Below are 13,404 nucleotides of genomic sequence, written 5' to 3'. Positions count from 1 at the left end.
GATGAGAAAGATGATTTTTGTTCTTCCCCTAAAGCATTCTCTTCTCTCCACTCAGCAATGGGCCTTCCCTGCATTTCCTGAGCCTTCAGCCTCTTCTCTCCAGCCAAGTGCTCTGATCTCTTCACCATCCTGGCCACCTTACACCAAACTCACTCCACTTGGTCCTGGTGGTTCTTGCATTACAGCCCGTGCCCAACACGGGGATGGCACCAGGCGAATGCTGAGCAGAGCAGCATCGTCGTTCCCACCCTTCTCCTGGCGCCCCTTCTGCTGGGACAGCCCAGAATCCTTCCAAAAAACAGCACAAGGAGAGAGGGCATGGAGGTTTTTGGGTCAGTTCATCAGCGAGGTTTTCTTCCACTGCTCCTGGAGAGGAGTCCTTCCCCTGTGAGGCTGTGGGGTCCCTCCCACGGGAGACAGTTCTCCATGAACTTCTGCGGCCTGGGTGCACTCTCACAAGCAGCAGGTCTACAGCACCTGCTGCAACATGAGTCCCTCCCACGGGCAGACAGTCCTCCCAGAACTGCTGCAGCGTGGGTCTCTCTTTCCACGGGGTGCAGCCCTCCAAGGACAGGCTGCTCCAGCTTGGAAGCAGGGCCCCCACTCTCCGCCAGGTCTTCCACTGGATCACAGCCTCCTCCAGGCACCCACCTGCTCCAGCACGGGCACCTCCCTCATGGGCTGTGGGTGGATCTTTGCATTCCCCATGGATCCCCACAGGCTGCAGGGGCACAGCTGCTTCACCATGGTCCTCACCAGAGCCTGCAGAGGAATCTCAGCTCTGGTGCCTGGAGCGCCTCCTGCCCCTCCTTCTCCCCTGACCATGGTGTTGCCATGTTGTTTTCCTTCACATGTTCCCACCTCTTCCTCTTCTCTGACTAGAAGCATAACTGTGTGACTTTGTTTTAAATTTCTTCTTAAATATATCATCACAGAGGTGTTACCAGCCTCTAATTGGCCCAGTCTTGGCCAGCAGCGTGTCCATCCTCAAAGCCACTAGAGATTGGCTCCGCTGGACATGGTGAAAATTTCCAGTAGCTTTTCCACAGGAGCCATCTTTGTGGTCCCCAGCTACCAAAAACCAGGCAGTGCAAAAGCAATACATTGGGTAATTTTATTCTGTTCATGGGTAATTCTCTTCTCTTCTCTTCTCTTCTCTTCTCTTCTCTTCTCTTCTCTTCTCTTCTCTTCTCTTCTCTTCTCTTCTCTTCTCTTCTCTTCTCTTCAGCCCTGCCAAGAAGGGCTTGGGCCTGCCACAAACCAGAACTGTGCTCTGGCAGCCCAGAAAGCCAACTGTGTCCTGGGCTGCATCCAAACCAGCTCGGGCAGCAGGATAAGGAAGGGCATTCTGCCATGCTCAGGTGACATCCCACCTGCAGAGCTGCCTCCAGCTCAGGGGTCCCAGCACAGGAAGGACATGGAGCTGTTGGAGCGAGTCCAGAGGAAGCCAAGATTATCAGAGGGATGGAGCAGCTCTGCTGTGAGGAAAGGCTGGGAGAATTGGGAATGCTCAGCCTGGAGAGGAAAAGCTTTGGGGTGATGTAATTGTGGCCTTGCAGTACCTGAATTTACAGTCAAGATGGGGAGAGACTGTTTACAAGAATATGTAGTGACAGGACAAGGGCGAGTGGCTTCACACTGACAGACAGTAGATTCAGACTGTACACTAAGAAGTAATCCTTCATTATAAAAGGGTGGTGAGGCCCTGGCACAGGTTGTCCAGAGATGCTGTGGCTGCCCCTGGATCCCTGGAAGTGTTCAAGGCCAGGCTGAGATGGGGCTTGGAGCAATCTGGGATGGTGGAAGGTGTCCCTGCCCATGACAAAGGGGTGGGGACTGGGTGATCTTTAAGGTACTTTTCGAGATAACCCATTCTGGGATTTTCTCCTTCCTTTCAGATCCATTGGGACAGGGAAACTCAGAACCCAGAGAGTCACTCAGAGCACACTGAACACAACCAATGCCAGGCTGTGCTGACAGCCAGTGCAAAACCAGCCCCAACAACCCCTCCCAGAAACAGCCCTGGGCAACCTCTCTGCCCTGGGAGAGTGTCTGCAGGGCAAAGGATGACACAAAGGCATGGGCTGGGATGCAGCAAAATTTAATGAGTCAAAAGAGGGAGAAGAGGGGAACGCAGGAGGAGGCCACAGTGCAGGGAGCAGCTTTAGCAGGGGAAGCACCTCCTGCCACAGAGGCCACTGCCCAAGCCCGAGAGGCCAAAGCCCCCAGAGCTGATGGGCACTCCCTGAGAGCTGAGGATGCTGCCAACAGCCGCAGAGGTGGAGGATCCCACCACAGTGTTCTGTGGGAAGGAGCTGAGGATGGGGCCGGGCAGGGTCACCACCACGGGCGAGGGCTGGATGGCCACGGTGGAGTCCTGGCACTGCCTGACACAGGGCTCATTGCAGCTGTTGGCCAGCGGGGTGGGGCCGCAGGGCTGGCAGGGCCGGCACGGGGTGTAGCAGGACATGTCTTGGGGCTGCAGAGGCACCTGGCAGAGAGAGAAGGGAGAATCAAGGCATGATAGGGGTTTGAAATGCAACTTGTCGCCTCAAAATGAGGGAGATCCTTTTGCTCAGCCCCAGTGAGTCCCTCCAAAAATAATCAAGTCCATGGAGGAACTCAATCAGCCTGTAGTTTAGGAAGTACCTTGTTCTATATTCATTCTTTTCCATGGTATACTTTCCCTCTCCCATAATAAGCAGCCTCAAGGCCCAGTACTGGGTCTTGGGCATATGAGAAGAAGTCTCAAAAGAGGATTATGTGGAAAGACTAGAAGGACAAGGAGAATGAGAAGGAGGACAAGAAACAGCTCCAAACTCACCTTGTTCCCAGTGAGATGGAGAAGAGACGAGTGGATAAGAGAGTGGTGAGAAGGGCCCATTTTTATACTGCTCTAGCACCACCCCAGGCCCACAGTGACCACATGAGGATGGCAATTTTCCTACAGACTCATCTTTGAAGCAAAATATTTGACCTAATGCCCCAGGTTGTGTTTTAGTTTCCATCAACTCTGCAATTTCATTTGCTCATTTCTGACTCACCCCCTAGGTCACAGAGGCACCTTTCAAGTACCTGGTTGAGGAGCCCTGCTCTGGTATACACCAGTGCATTCAGAAGATGTGCTCCACTCCCCGGAGGGGCCTGGGGTCTGGAAGATCTGGTGGGGTCTGGGCCGACCTCTTTTCAGCTCCCTGTGTAGGACGCCATGCACATCTTCCCTCCAAGGCAGTGGCTCTTGGATACCTAAAGGCCACTGTGACAAATTATGGAGCCCATCCCTGTCCCTCCCTGCTGCTCCCCTGCTCATGCCAGGAGCCACTGGGCATTGTCTCTCTACACAGGTGGGCTGCACTGCTGTTGTCAGATGCCTTCCCTCAAGGAAATCTCCTTCTGAGGAAACAATTGCCACTTGAAAGTCATCCCTTCCTTGTGACAGTCTCTGGGGTCCACAAGCTATATTATCATTAGGCTCACAGAACAATGTTGTTCTTTCAAATTCCTTGATTCCTCAATAAACCTTGGACTTCTACTCTCCTGATACCACCATGAGCTCTAGCAGTAGTTTTGGGCACTGCAAGCAGCAGAGTCAAAGACCTGGACTCTTTATGCAAACACCATGACAGTCCTGCAAGCTCCCTGGGCTGAGGGAGTGCTGACAGCCAGGTCATGGAGAGGGAGATGGCTGTGGGACTGCCTGGAGTTGTACTCCAGTGCTCAGAGATGGTTTACCTGGGACATGGTGGGCCTGCCCTGACAGCAGGGGAATTCAGTGTGGGATGTGGGCCAGCACACAGGATGCCAAAAGGCTGACACGTGGTCAGTCCAAAATTAGAGTGTGACGTGCCACAGGCAGGGAGACTCTCCCTCAGGAAATTTGCCTACTGAAGGCATTCCCTTGTCCTCCTGGGATGCGTCCCAGCTGCCTCTATGTCTGTGGGGCAGGGAAGAGCATCAGTCCTTGGTGTAGTCTCAGAGTTGGTTTTGTACCCAGGGCTTTTCTGAGCACATCCCCCCCTGAGCATCCCCAGGCACATGGCACTGCAGAGTTTTAAGGCTGTAAAATCACAGCAGAATTCTGTACCCAGTAATTCAAGATTTTCTCCTTTTGGAGGGCAAGACTTACTTTTTGCCACCTTCTTGAAGGCAGAAAAACTTGCATGGGCCAAGTCCTCCAGCTCGTTTCCAGTGCTCACATGCTTTTTGTGACAGCTGTGATTTCAAAGGGAGTTGAAAGTGACCTTTACCTGACACCAACCATCCCTCCTGCATGCACAGTATCAAATCAGACACACTTGTGTCAGGCAAAGCTGTTTAAATGTTCCCACTCTTGTCCTGTTGCACTGTGGGGAAGTCTTCCTATATCCTGACAACCCGAGGACCATCAGGAACTCAGATTCCTGAAAGGAATTCCTGCCAGTAAAGAAGAAGTCCAAGAGACCCTGGAGTACCTCTGCCAGGCATGTAATCCCTGCCTTCAGGGGAGCTGCACTGTTGAAAACTGAAGCTGCCTTTGGCCAGTTCTCCCCCTTCCTTGAAGACCTTCTTGTTGCCCTCCACATGGTTTGCCTGATTCAGCTGCAGGTGGGGTTTGGCTTCCCTAATCCCAGCCTGGATACTCCAACCGCCTGGCAAACGTCCCCCCGGAACAAAGGTCATCAAGAGGAAGAGAGCTGAAACATTGACCCAGCCAGGCTGCGTGGTGATGCTGCAGCTCGTGACTCTTGGAGAAAGAGGGAAGAGAGAGAAGCAAGTGACACATCCCTAAGCAGGAGGAACTTTTGGGGACTGTGGTCACATATGTTGCTGGAAGCAAAGCTTGGGCACTTTTTACACAGGCAGATGAAAATAAGTGCACTTCACTGCCCCAGGCCAACATCTCCTGCCTGCATGGGACTGTTCCAACACCTATGGCCCAACTGACATGATTCTGCCTGGGGTATTCTTAGACTTCTTATTGTGGAACATAAAAGGATCCTGGGCAAGAATGTCAGAAAGGAGGAAATGAAATGGCAAGGTAGACGGAAACATAACCTGAATCTGTGCCATTACACAGGATATTTTGTTTTTGAGGTGAGTCTGTTGGAAAATTAATGCCCTTGCGCAGGACTGTGGGCCTGGGGCAATGCAAGAGCTGTATAAAAGCAGGTTCTTCTCCTCACTCTCACATTCACTCCGCTCACCTCCATCTCCTTGGAACAAGGTGAGTTTGAAGCCTATTCCCCATTTTGTCCTTCTCCTCTGGGATTTCTCTGCACATAGCTGTGACTTTATCCCATGTGAGATCTTGCAGATGCTTTTTGTGAGAGGAGGAAAGGAGTGGGAGGTGTGTGACTTGTGGGACTTGGCAGAAGTATTGCCCCAGTTCTGGGCTGGTTGGGGACATCCCTGGGCTTGAGTCCACGGGGCTTGAGGGTGGGGTTTGTGTGGGGGAAAGAGCCCATGTGCCTCCAGAGCCAGCCTTCAGCTCCCACTCGCAGCTCATGCCTTGGCTCCCTAATGGTGGGGTGACAGTTGGATCCTTACCCACTTCTTGTGATTTTCTTTCCTCTGCTCTCTGTGCCAGGTGCCTCTGCAGCCCCAAGACATGTCCTGCTACACCCCGTGCCGGCCCTGCCAGCCCTGCGGCCCCACCCCGCTGGCCAACAGCTGCAATGAGCCCTGTGTCAGGCAGTGCCAGGACTCCACCGTGGCCATCCAGCCCTCGCCCGTGGTGGTGACCCTGCCCGGCCCCATCCTCAGCTCCTTCCCACAGAACACCGCCGTGGGATCCTCCACCTCTGCTGCTGTTGGCAGCATCCTCAGCTCTCAGGGAGTGCCCATCAGCTCTGGGGGCTTTGGCCTCTCGGGCTTGGGCAGTGGCCTCTGTGGCAGGAGGGGCCTCCCCTGCTAAAGCTGCTCCCGGCACAGTGGCCTCCTCCTGCATCCCCCTCTTCTCCCTCTTTTGACTCATTAAATTTTGCTGCATCCCAGCCCATGCCTTTGTGTCATCCTTTGCCCTGCAGACACTCTCCCAGGGCAGAGAGGTTGCCCAGGGCTGTTCCTGGGAGGGGTTGTTTGGGCTGGTTTTGCACTGGCTGTCAGCACAGCCTGGCATTGGTTGTGTTCAGTGTGCTCTGAGTGACTCTGGGTTCTGAGTTTCCCTGTCCCAATGGATCTGAAAGGAAGGAGAAAATCCCAGAATGGGTTATCTCGAAAAGTACCTTAAAGATCACCCAGTCCCCACCCCTTTGTCATGGGCAGGGACACCTTCCACCATCCCAGATTGCTCCAAGCCCCATCTCAGCCTGGCCTTGAACACTTCCAGGGATCCAGGGGCAGCCACAGCATCTCTGGACAACCTGTGCCAGGGCCTCACCACCCTTTTATAATGAAGGATTACTTCTTAGTGTACAGTCTGAATCTACTGTCTGTCAGTGTGAAGCCACTCGCCCTTGTCCTGTCACTACATATTCTTGTAAACAGTCTCTCCCCATCTTGACTGTAAATTCAGGTACTGCAAGGCCACAATTACATCACCCCAAAGCTTTTCCTCTCCAGGCTGAGCATTCCCAATTCTCCCAGCCTTTCCTCACAGCAGAGCTGCTCCATCCCTCTGATAATCTTGGCTTCCTCTGGACTTGCTCCAACAGCTCCATGTCCTTCCTGTGCTGGGACCCCTGAGCCGGAGGCAGCTCTGCAGGTGGGATGTCACCTGAGCATGGCAGAATGCCCTTCCTTATCCTGTTGCCCGAGCTGGTTTGGATGCAGCCCAGGACACAGTTGGCTTTCTGGGCTGCCAGAGCACGGTTCTGGTTTGTGGCAGGCCTGTCATCCCACAGGCAGCCCCAAGCCCTTCCTGGCAGGGCTGAATAGAATAGAATAGAATAGAATAGAATAGAATAGAATAGAATAGAATAGAATAGAATAGAATAGAATAGAATAGAATAGAATTACCCATGAACAGAATAAAATTACCCAATGTATTGCTTTTGCACTGCCTGGTTTTTGGTAGCTGGGGACCACAAAGATGGCTCCTGTGGAAAAGCTACTGGAAATTTTCACCATGTCCAGCGGAGCCAATCTCTAGTGGCTTTGAGGATGGACACGCTGCTGGCCAAGACTGGGCCAATTAGAGGCTGGTAACACCTCTGTGATGATATATTTAAGAAGAAATTTAAAACAAAGTCACACAGTTATGCTTCTAGTCAGAGAAGAGGAAGAGGTGGGAACATGTGAAGGAAAACAACATGGCAACACCATGGTCAGGGGAGAAGGAGGGGCAGGAGGCGCTCCAGACACCAGAGCTGAGATTCCTCTGCAGGCTCTGGTGAGGACCATGGTGAAGCAGCTGTGCCCCTGCAGCCTGTGGGGATCCACAGGGAATGCGGAGATCCACCCACAGCCCATGAGGGAGGTGCCCATTCTGGAGCAGGTGGGTGCCTGGAGGAGGCTGTGATCCAGTGGAAGACCTGGCGGAGAGTGGGGGCCCTGCTTCCAAGCTGGAGCAGCCTGTCCTTGGAGGGCTGCACCCCGTGGAAAGAGAGACCCACGCTGCAGCAGTTCTGGGAGGACTGTCTGCCCGTGGGAGGGACTCATGTTGCAGCAGGTGCTGTAGACCTGCTGCTTGTGAGAGTGCACCCAGGCCGCAGAAGTTCATGGAGAACTGTCTCCCGTGGGAGGGACCCCACAGCCTCACAGGGGAAGGACTCCTCTCCAGGAGCAGTGGAAGAAAACCTCGCTGATGAACTGACCCAAAAACCTCCATGCCCTCTCTCCTTGTGCTGTTTTTTGGAAGGATTCTGGGCTGTCCCAGCAGAAGGGGCGCCAGGAGAAGGGTGGGAACGACGATGCTGCTCTGCTCAGCATTCGCCTGGTGCCATCCCCGTGTTGGGCACGGGCTGTAATGCAAGAACCACCGGGACCAAGTGGAGTGAGTTTGGTGTAAGGTGGCCAGGATGGTGAAGAGATCAGAGCACTTGGCTGGAGAGAAGAGGCTGAAGGCTCAGGAAATGCAGGGAAGGCTCATTGCTGAGTGGAGAGAAGAGAATGCTTTAGGGGAAGAACAAAAATCATCTTTCTCATCGTTGTGATCATTGAAGAGCATTGGGCCATGCTGTCCAGCCCAAGGTCAGTGGAGAAAATTAGAAAACAGAGTTACCAATTGCATGACTAAGAATATTTAAATTGAGCCTGTGTTAACACCCTGTGAACAACCATTCCCCACAGCCCCCTCCCACAACCAGCCCTGAGCAACATCTCTCTTTCTGGGCATGTTGGGAGAGGATCTGTAGGGAAATAAATGAGAGGAAAACATGGGCTGCGATGCAAAAGAACTTTATTGAGTCAAAACAGGAAAACTAGGTCAATCCAAGCAGAGATGCCAATGCAGAGAGCACCAGGGGCAAACAACACTTGCTTGTTCTCCAAGGTGTGTTTTCCAAGCAGGTCCCCACAGAGGGGTGGAGTCAGCAGGTGGATGGCTGTGTGGGGCTCACAACCCAGGGTAGCACAAGGCAACAAGGACACAGGAGGGAAAGAATGGAGTGGCAGAGGGCAGAGGCAGGGATGGGCTGTGCTTCCCAAGAGCCCAGGCTGGCCCCGTCCTTCTGCAAGCGCTGCTGGGGTTGCTCAGCCCCTCAGGAAGCAACAAGGCCATGCTGCGTCCCCAGGGCGGTTCCATCCCGGGAGTCCCTGGGTTCCTTCCCAGGGCCATGGCCAGCAGCTTTAGCAGGGGAGGCCACAGAGGCCACTGCCCAAGCCCGAGAGGCCAAAGCCCCCAGAGCTGATGGGCACTCCCTGAGAGCTGAGGATGCTGCCAACAGCAGCAGAGGTGGAGGATCCCACGGCAGTGTTCTGTGGGAAGGAGCTGAGGATGGGGCCGGGCAGGGTCACCACCACGGGCGAGGGTTCAATGATGATGGTGGAGTCCTGGCACTGCCTGACACAGGGCTCATTGCAGCTGTTGGCCAGCGGGGTGGGGCCGCAGGGCTGGCAGGGCCGGCACGGGGTGTAGCACGACATGTCTTGGGGCTGGAGATGCACCTGGGAGAGAGGGAAGGGGGAAGCAGAGTTGAGAAAGGGCTATGTCAGAGACATCTGTTGGTGCACGATGACGAAGAAGGGCAAAGAGAAGCCCAGCTTCTTTCCTTCGAGAGGCCCAGTATCCTCAGTGTTTGCTGAAGCCCCCAAGAATCTCCTGAAGAGTGACCAAGCCCAGGGACGTCCACACCTAGGCCAGAACTCAGGAAACATCTCAGACAAAACCCAGCCTTTCTCCATGCACTACTTCTGCCCCTTCCCCCTCCCATAACAAGCTGTTCTCAAAAACCCACATGGCATTAAAGCAGACAATGTGATCAGAAAGCTCAAAGGCGGAAGAAAAGAAAGGGTTTCAGACTCACCTTGATGCCAAGGAGATGGAGGTGAGAGGAGTGAATGAGAGAGCAAGGAGAAGGTCCCCCTTTTATACTGCTCCTGCACTGCCCCAGGCCCACAGGCAGTGCACAAAGGCAGTAATTTTCCAACACATTCACCTCCAAAGCAAAATCTCCTCCCTAACGCCACACGTTGTGGTTTGATCTCCATCAACGCTGCCATTTCATTTCCTCATTTCTGACATGCTTGGTCTGTGCTGCAGCTCCTTTCACGTGTGCCCTGCGAGGCCTGAGCACACCCGGGATCAGAGCGTGTCCGTGCAGGCACAGGATGCGCCCCCCATGCCGGAGGGGCCCGTGCAGGCAGGGGATGTTGGCTCGGGACAGTGCCTTGCCATTGTTGGCAGCTGCCTCTGCAGGGACAGCCCCAGCTCTGCCCTGCCCTGCACAGAGCAGTAGAGCACCCAAAGGCTCCTCTCCTCGCAGCACGTCCTGCCTGCTGCTCTCTCCTCCCTCTCACCTCACTGCAACACCCACTGGACACTTCTTCTCCAGGGAAATGCTTTCCTCTCCCTTCCTCTTGATGCCCTTTGCTGATGTAGAATGTTTGCCAGGCTGAGTGTTCCCAGGTTGGGGCTGGAAAGCCAAAGCCCACCTGGAGCTGAATCAGGAAAGCTTGTGGTGGCAAACAAGATCTTGCACACAGGGAAACAGCAAAAGGGAGGCTTGATCCAAGGCTGACTGGGGCAGCTTCACAGGGGGCAGGGGTTACAGGAAAGGGGAAGGTTCTCCAAAGTTTCTGGGCCTTGGTCTTTGCTGGCAACATTTCCTCTCACAGCATAAGGTTGCTGATATTCCTCAGAAACAGGGGTAGGGAAAAACCACCCCAGAGAAGAGCAGAAGGATCCGCTGTGGGAACATTTAAACAGACTGGACCAATGTAAGTGTGTGATCTGGCGATAGGCACAGGAGCCTTGGTGTCGGTGAAAACATTTCTAAACTCCCTTTGGGATGTGCTGGCAGTCAGGGAATGCAGCTGAGGACTGGCAGAAAGAGATGGTCAAGGAGGATACAAATAGCACTGTACAGACCCTGGACTTCAAACATGCCAACTCTTCGACCCACTCTGGAATCTGGCAGGTCAGATGTGCCTTCACAGGCACCTATGAAGAGCAAGAGATCCAAAAAGCTGGCAGCATCTTAGAGGCACCTCTTGGTTAAAATTAGCAAGGAATGTCAAGGCAAAACACAGGAAAACAGGATGAGAAGCTGATGGCAGGACAGAATGGACACAAGGACTCCTCTTCCTGGTCAAAGACACCTGGCTGTGAAGAGGAGATCTCCTGGAGGCCCAGGAGCTGAAAGAAGGGCTTTCAGAAAACACAGCCCCACTCCTTTGGACACATCCTGGGGTCCAAAGCTCTTTGCACTCTTCAGGCCTTTGGGACTGAAAAATGGTGCTGAACAAACCCAGCACCACTGGAGAGGGAGGGAAATCTCCTCCATTCCCCCAACATGTGAGAGCTTTGGGGAAACTGCAGTGCCACATGCCTGGGGATGCTCAGGAAGGGAATACACCCAGAAAAGCCCTGGGTACAAAACCAGCTCTGAGACTACTCCAAGGACTGATGCTCTTCCCTGCCCCACAGACATGGAGGCAGCTGGGACGCGTCCCAGGAGGAGAAGGGAATGCCTTCAGTAGGCACATTTGCAGGGAGAGACTCTCCCTACCTGTGGCAAAGTCACACTCTAATTTTGGGTCGGCCGTGTGTCAGCCTTTTGGTGTGAGGCCAAGCCAGGAGGGTGTGATGTCTGCAGGCCTGTCCCAGGCAGGGCTGAATCCCCCTCCAGCAAGGGCAGCTCCATCCTGGCCCTGGGAAGAATGGATGCTTGGCAGCTCCCTCACATGTCACATGTGTTCTCAGCACTGACAGCATGTGTTGGAAAAGTGACCTGTGCTTGTGTCATCCAGGTCAGGCTCCACATTGTGCAGCCAAAGGGCATGGTGGGTGAGGAGAGAGGGAGGAACAAGGAACGGTCCAGACACCCAACACTTCCTCCAGATATTGAGGAGGAACCCAACGGCACAGGGCTCTGTTTGAGACTTCAATCCTGCCAATGATCAGAGAATTGTTGAATCACAGAATCACAAGGATTGGCAAAGACCTCCATTGAGTCCAACCATTACTCATGTGTGCCTGCCTGCACAAAAAATCATTTGGCTTCTCATCCCTGAACATGAAAGGGATCTTCATGACCTAGTGGGGATGTCAGAAACGAGGAAATTAAATGACAGCCTTGATGGAAAACAAAACACACCCTGTGGCATTAGGGAGCATATTTGGCTTTGGAGATGAGTCTGTAGGAAAATTGTTGCCCTGTGCAGTTACTGTAGGCCTGGGGCGCTGCAGGAGCAGTATAAAAGCGGCTCCTTCTCCTCACTCTCTCATCCACTCTTCCCGTCTCCTGCTCCTTGGGAATAAGGTGAGTTTGGAGCATTTCTCCTCCTCCTTGTCCTTCTCTGGATGCATTTCTAAGCACATTACTTGTCTTCAGCTGGGCACTGGGGCTCCTTGCCATGGGTGAGGGAAAGAGGCAGAAGGTGTGGCAGAGACAGACACTGGGGCTTGGCTGAGGGGTCTCCTGAGCTGTTGGTGAGGTGGGGATCTCTATGGACTCTGTCATGATTTGGGGAGCCTTTTGCACTAAGAGAAACAGGGTCATCCACATGGTGGGGTGACAGGCAGATCCTCACCCACTCCGTGTGCTCTGCTTCCCCCTTATCTCTCTGCCAGGTGCCTCTGCAGCCCCAAGACATGTCCTGCTACAGCCCGTGCCGGCCCTGCCAGCCCTGCGGCCCCACCCCGCTGGCCAACAGCTGCAATGAGCCCTGTGTCAGGCAGTGCCAGGACTCCACCGTGGCCATCCAGCCCTCGCCCGTGGTGGTGACCCTGCCCGGCCCCATCCTCAGCTCCTTCCCACAGAACACTGTGGTGGGATCCTCCACCTCTGCGGCTGTTGGCAGCATCCTCAGCTCTCAGGGAGTGCCCATCAGCTCTGGGGGCTTTGGCCTCTCGGGCTTGGGCAGTGGCCTCTGTGGCCTCCCCTGCTAAAGCTGCTGGCCATGGCCCTGGGAAGGAACCCAGGGAATCCCGGGATGGAACCGCCCTGGGGACGCAGCATGGCCTTGTTGCTTCCTGAGGGGCTGAGCAACCCCAGCAGCGCTTGCAGAAGGACGGGGCCGGCCTGGGCTCTTGGGAAGCACAGCCCATCCCTGCCTCTGCCCTCTGCCACTCTCTCCTTTCCCTCCTGTGTCCTTGTTGCCTTGTGCTGCCCTGGGCTGTGAGCCCCTCACAGCCATCCAGGGGAGGACCTGCTGGCCCTGCTCCCTCTCTGGATCAGGAAGAGGGACACCTGCTGGGATCTCTGGCACAGCCATGCGATGGAGATTCTTTGCTGATCCTGGTATTCTCCACACTGAGGCCTCCACTCAGAACAACCTTGTTCTCATCTTTTGATTCATTAAATTTCTGTTGCATCCCAGCCCATGCCTCTGTGTCATCCTTTCCCTGTTGTCAGTCTCTCAAGATTCCCATGGAGAGAGCTGCTTCCCAGGGATGGTTCCGTGTGACAGATTTAGGAGAAGGTGTCTGAGTGGCCTTTAAGACGTGAGAGTTGATTATGCTTTATCACGGTATTGCTGCTTTGTATCCTAGTCCATGTGTTTGTGTTATGACCCACTGCAGAAGGTGAGGGGTAACCCAGGTCCTTGTTAATACATCCCTTGGGATTGATTAGAGAGAACCAACACAGAATGATGGATGTTTGTAAGTATACACAGAGAGTTTATTGTAGAACAATGTGATTGCACGGGAAGACACATCTGTAATAATTTTGGCTATTGTTCTATAAAGCAATTCAACAAAATCAAAACATTGCAAGATGAAAATGCAACCCCAACACCCAGGGACATGCACAAGGCAAAAGAAAGGAAGAGAGATAAAGGGCAAGATTGTGAAGATCTCTCCAGCCATAGGTCCTGTGATGA

General features: G+C 53.8%; 4 protein-coding genes across 5 annotated transcripts; 2 read left to right on the top strand and 2 right to left on the bottom strand.

Moving 5' to 3' along the window:
• Positions 1-2,164: 2,164 nt before the first annotated feature.
• On the bottom strand, positions 2,165-5,589 carry LOC136301786 (feather keratin 1-like). 2 transcript variants are annotated; one of them, XM_066204991.1, is made up of 3 exons: positions 5,565-5,589; positions 2,825-2,862; positions 2,165-2,491 (listed from the first exon to the last, which is right to left on the bottom strand). In XM_066204991.1, exons 1-3 carry the CDS (start codon positions 5,587-5,589, stop codon positions 2,165-2,167), a joined length of 390 nt encoding a protein of 129 aa, XP_066061088.1. The 2 variants fall into 2 exon arrangements, with proteins under 2 accessions (XP_066061088.1, XP_066061089.1); XM_066204992.1 differs by lacking the exon at positions 5,565-5,589 and having other exon boundaries at positions 2,825-2,917.
• LOC136301784 (feather keratin 1-like) lies at positions 5,126-5,901 on the top strand. Its single transcript, XM_066204990.1, has 2 exons — positions 5,126-5,203; positions 5,567-5,901. The coding sequence occupies exons 1-2, from the start codon at positions 5,126-5,128 to the stop codon at positions 5,891-5,893; spliced, it is 405 nt and encodes a 134-aa protein (XP_066061087.1). The 3' UTR covers positions 5,894-5,901.
• A 2,805-nt stretch (positions 5,902-8,706) lies between these two features.
• Positions 8,707-9,567, bottom strand: LOC136301806 (feather keratin 1-like). Its single transcript, XM_066205017.1, has 2 exons — positions 9,519-9,567; positions 8,707-9,026 (listed from the first exon to the last, which is right to left on the bottom strand). Exons 1-2 carry the CDS (start codon positions 9,565-9,567, stop codon positions 8,707-8,709), a joined length of 369 nt encoding a protein of 122 aa, XP_066061114.1.
• LOC136301805 (feather keratin 1-like) lies at positions 9,002-12,469 on the top strand. Its single transcript, XM_066205016.1, has 3 exons — positions 9,002-9,026; positions 11,803-11,840; positions 12,152-12,469. Exons 1-3 carry the CDS (start codon positions 9,002-9,004, stop codon positions 12,467-12,469), a joined length of 381 nt encoding a protein of 126 aa, XP_066061113.1.
• The last annotated feature ends 935 nt before the right edge of the window (positions 12,470-13,404 follow it).

Source organism: Chamaea fasciata, unplaced genomic scaffold (genome assembly GCF_029207755.1).
Source record: "Chamaea fasciata isolate MVZ Bird 193981 ecotype frontalis unplaced genomic scaffold, bChaFas1.0.hap1 SCAF_27, whole genome shotgun sequence".
NCBI classification, from domain to species: Eukaryota; Metazoa; Chordata; class Aves; order Passeriformes; family Sylviidae; genus Chamaea; species Chamaea fasciata.
Note: the sequence above shows the minus strand (reverse complement) of the source record. Positions and strands in the feature narration are given on the sequence as shown.

What these genes read in the sequence shown, in the direction of transcription:
- LOC136301784 (XM_066204990.1), top strand. Translation starts at nt 5,126, where the DNA reads ATGCAAGAGCTGTATAAAAGCAGGTTCTTCTCCTCACTCTCACATTCA. An exon ending in CTCCATCTCCTTGGAACAAG is followed by an intron (nt 5,204 to 5,566) that starts GTGAGTTTGAAG and finishes TCTCTGTGCCAG; the next exon opens with GTGCCTCTGCAGCCCCAAGA.
- LOC136301786 (XM_066204991.1), bottom strand. Translation starts at nt 5,589, where the DNA reads ATGTCTTGGGGCTGCAGAGGCACCT. An exon ending in TTGGGGCTGCAGAGGCACCT is followed by an intron (nt 2,863 to 5,564) that starts GGCACAGAGAGC and finishes CTCACCACTCTC; the next exon opens with TTATCCACTCGTCTCTTCTC. An exon ending in TCCATCTCACTGGGAACAAG is followed by an intron (nt 2,492 to 2,824) that starts GTGAGTTTGGAG and finishes TCTCTCTGCCAG; the next exon opens with GTGCCTCTGCAGCCCCAAGA.
- LOC136301805 (XM_066205016.1), top strand. Translation starts at nt 9,002, where the DNA reads ATGTCTTGGGGCTGGAGATGCACCT. An exon ending in TTGGGGCTGGAGATGCACCT is followed by an intron (nt 9,027 to 11,802) that starts GGGAGAGAGGGA and finishes CTCCTCACTCTC; the next exon opens with TCATCCACTCTTCCCGTCTC. An exon ending in TCCTGCTCCTTGGGAATAAG is followed by an intron (nt 11,841 to 12,151) that starts GTGAGTTTGGAG and finishes TCTCTCTGCCAG; the next exon opens with GTGCCTCTGCAGCCCCAAGA.
- LOC136301806 (XM_066205017.1), bottom strand. Translation starts at nt 9,567, where the DNA reads ATGGAGATCAAACCACAACGTGTGGCGTTAGGGAGGAGATTTTGCTTT. An exon ending in AGGGAGGAGATTTTGCTTTG is followed by an intron (nt 9,027 to 9,518) that starts GAGGTGAATGTG and finishes TCCCTCTCTCCC; the next exon opens with AGGTGCATCTCCAGCCCCAA.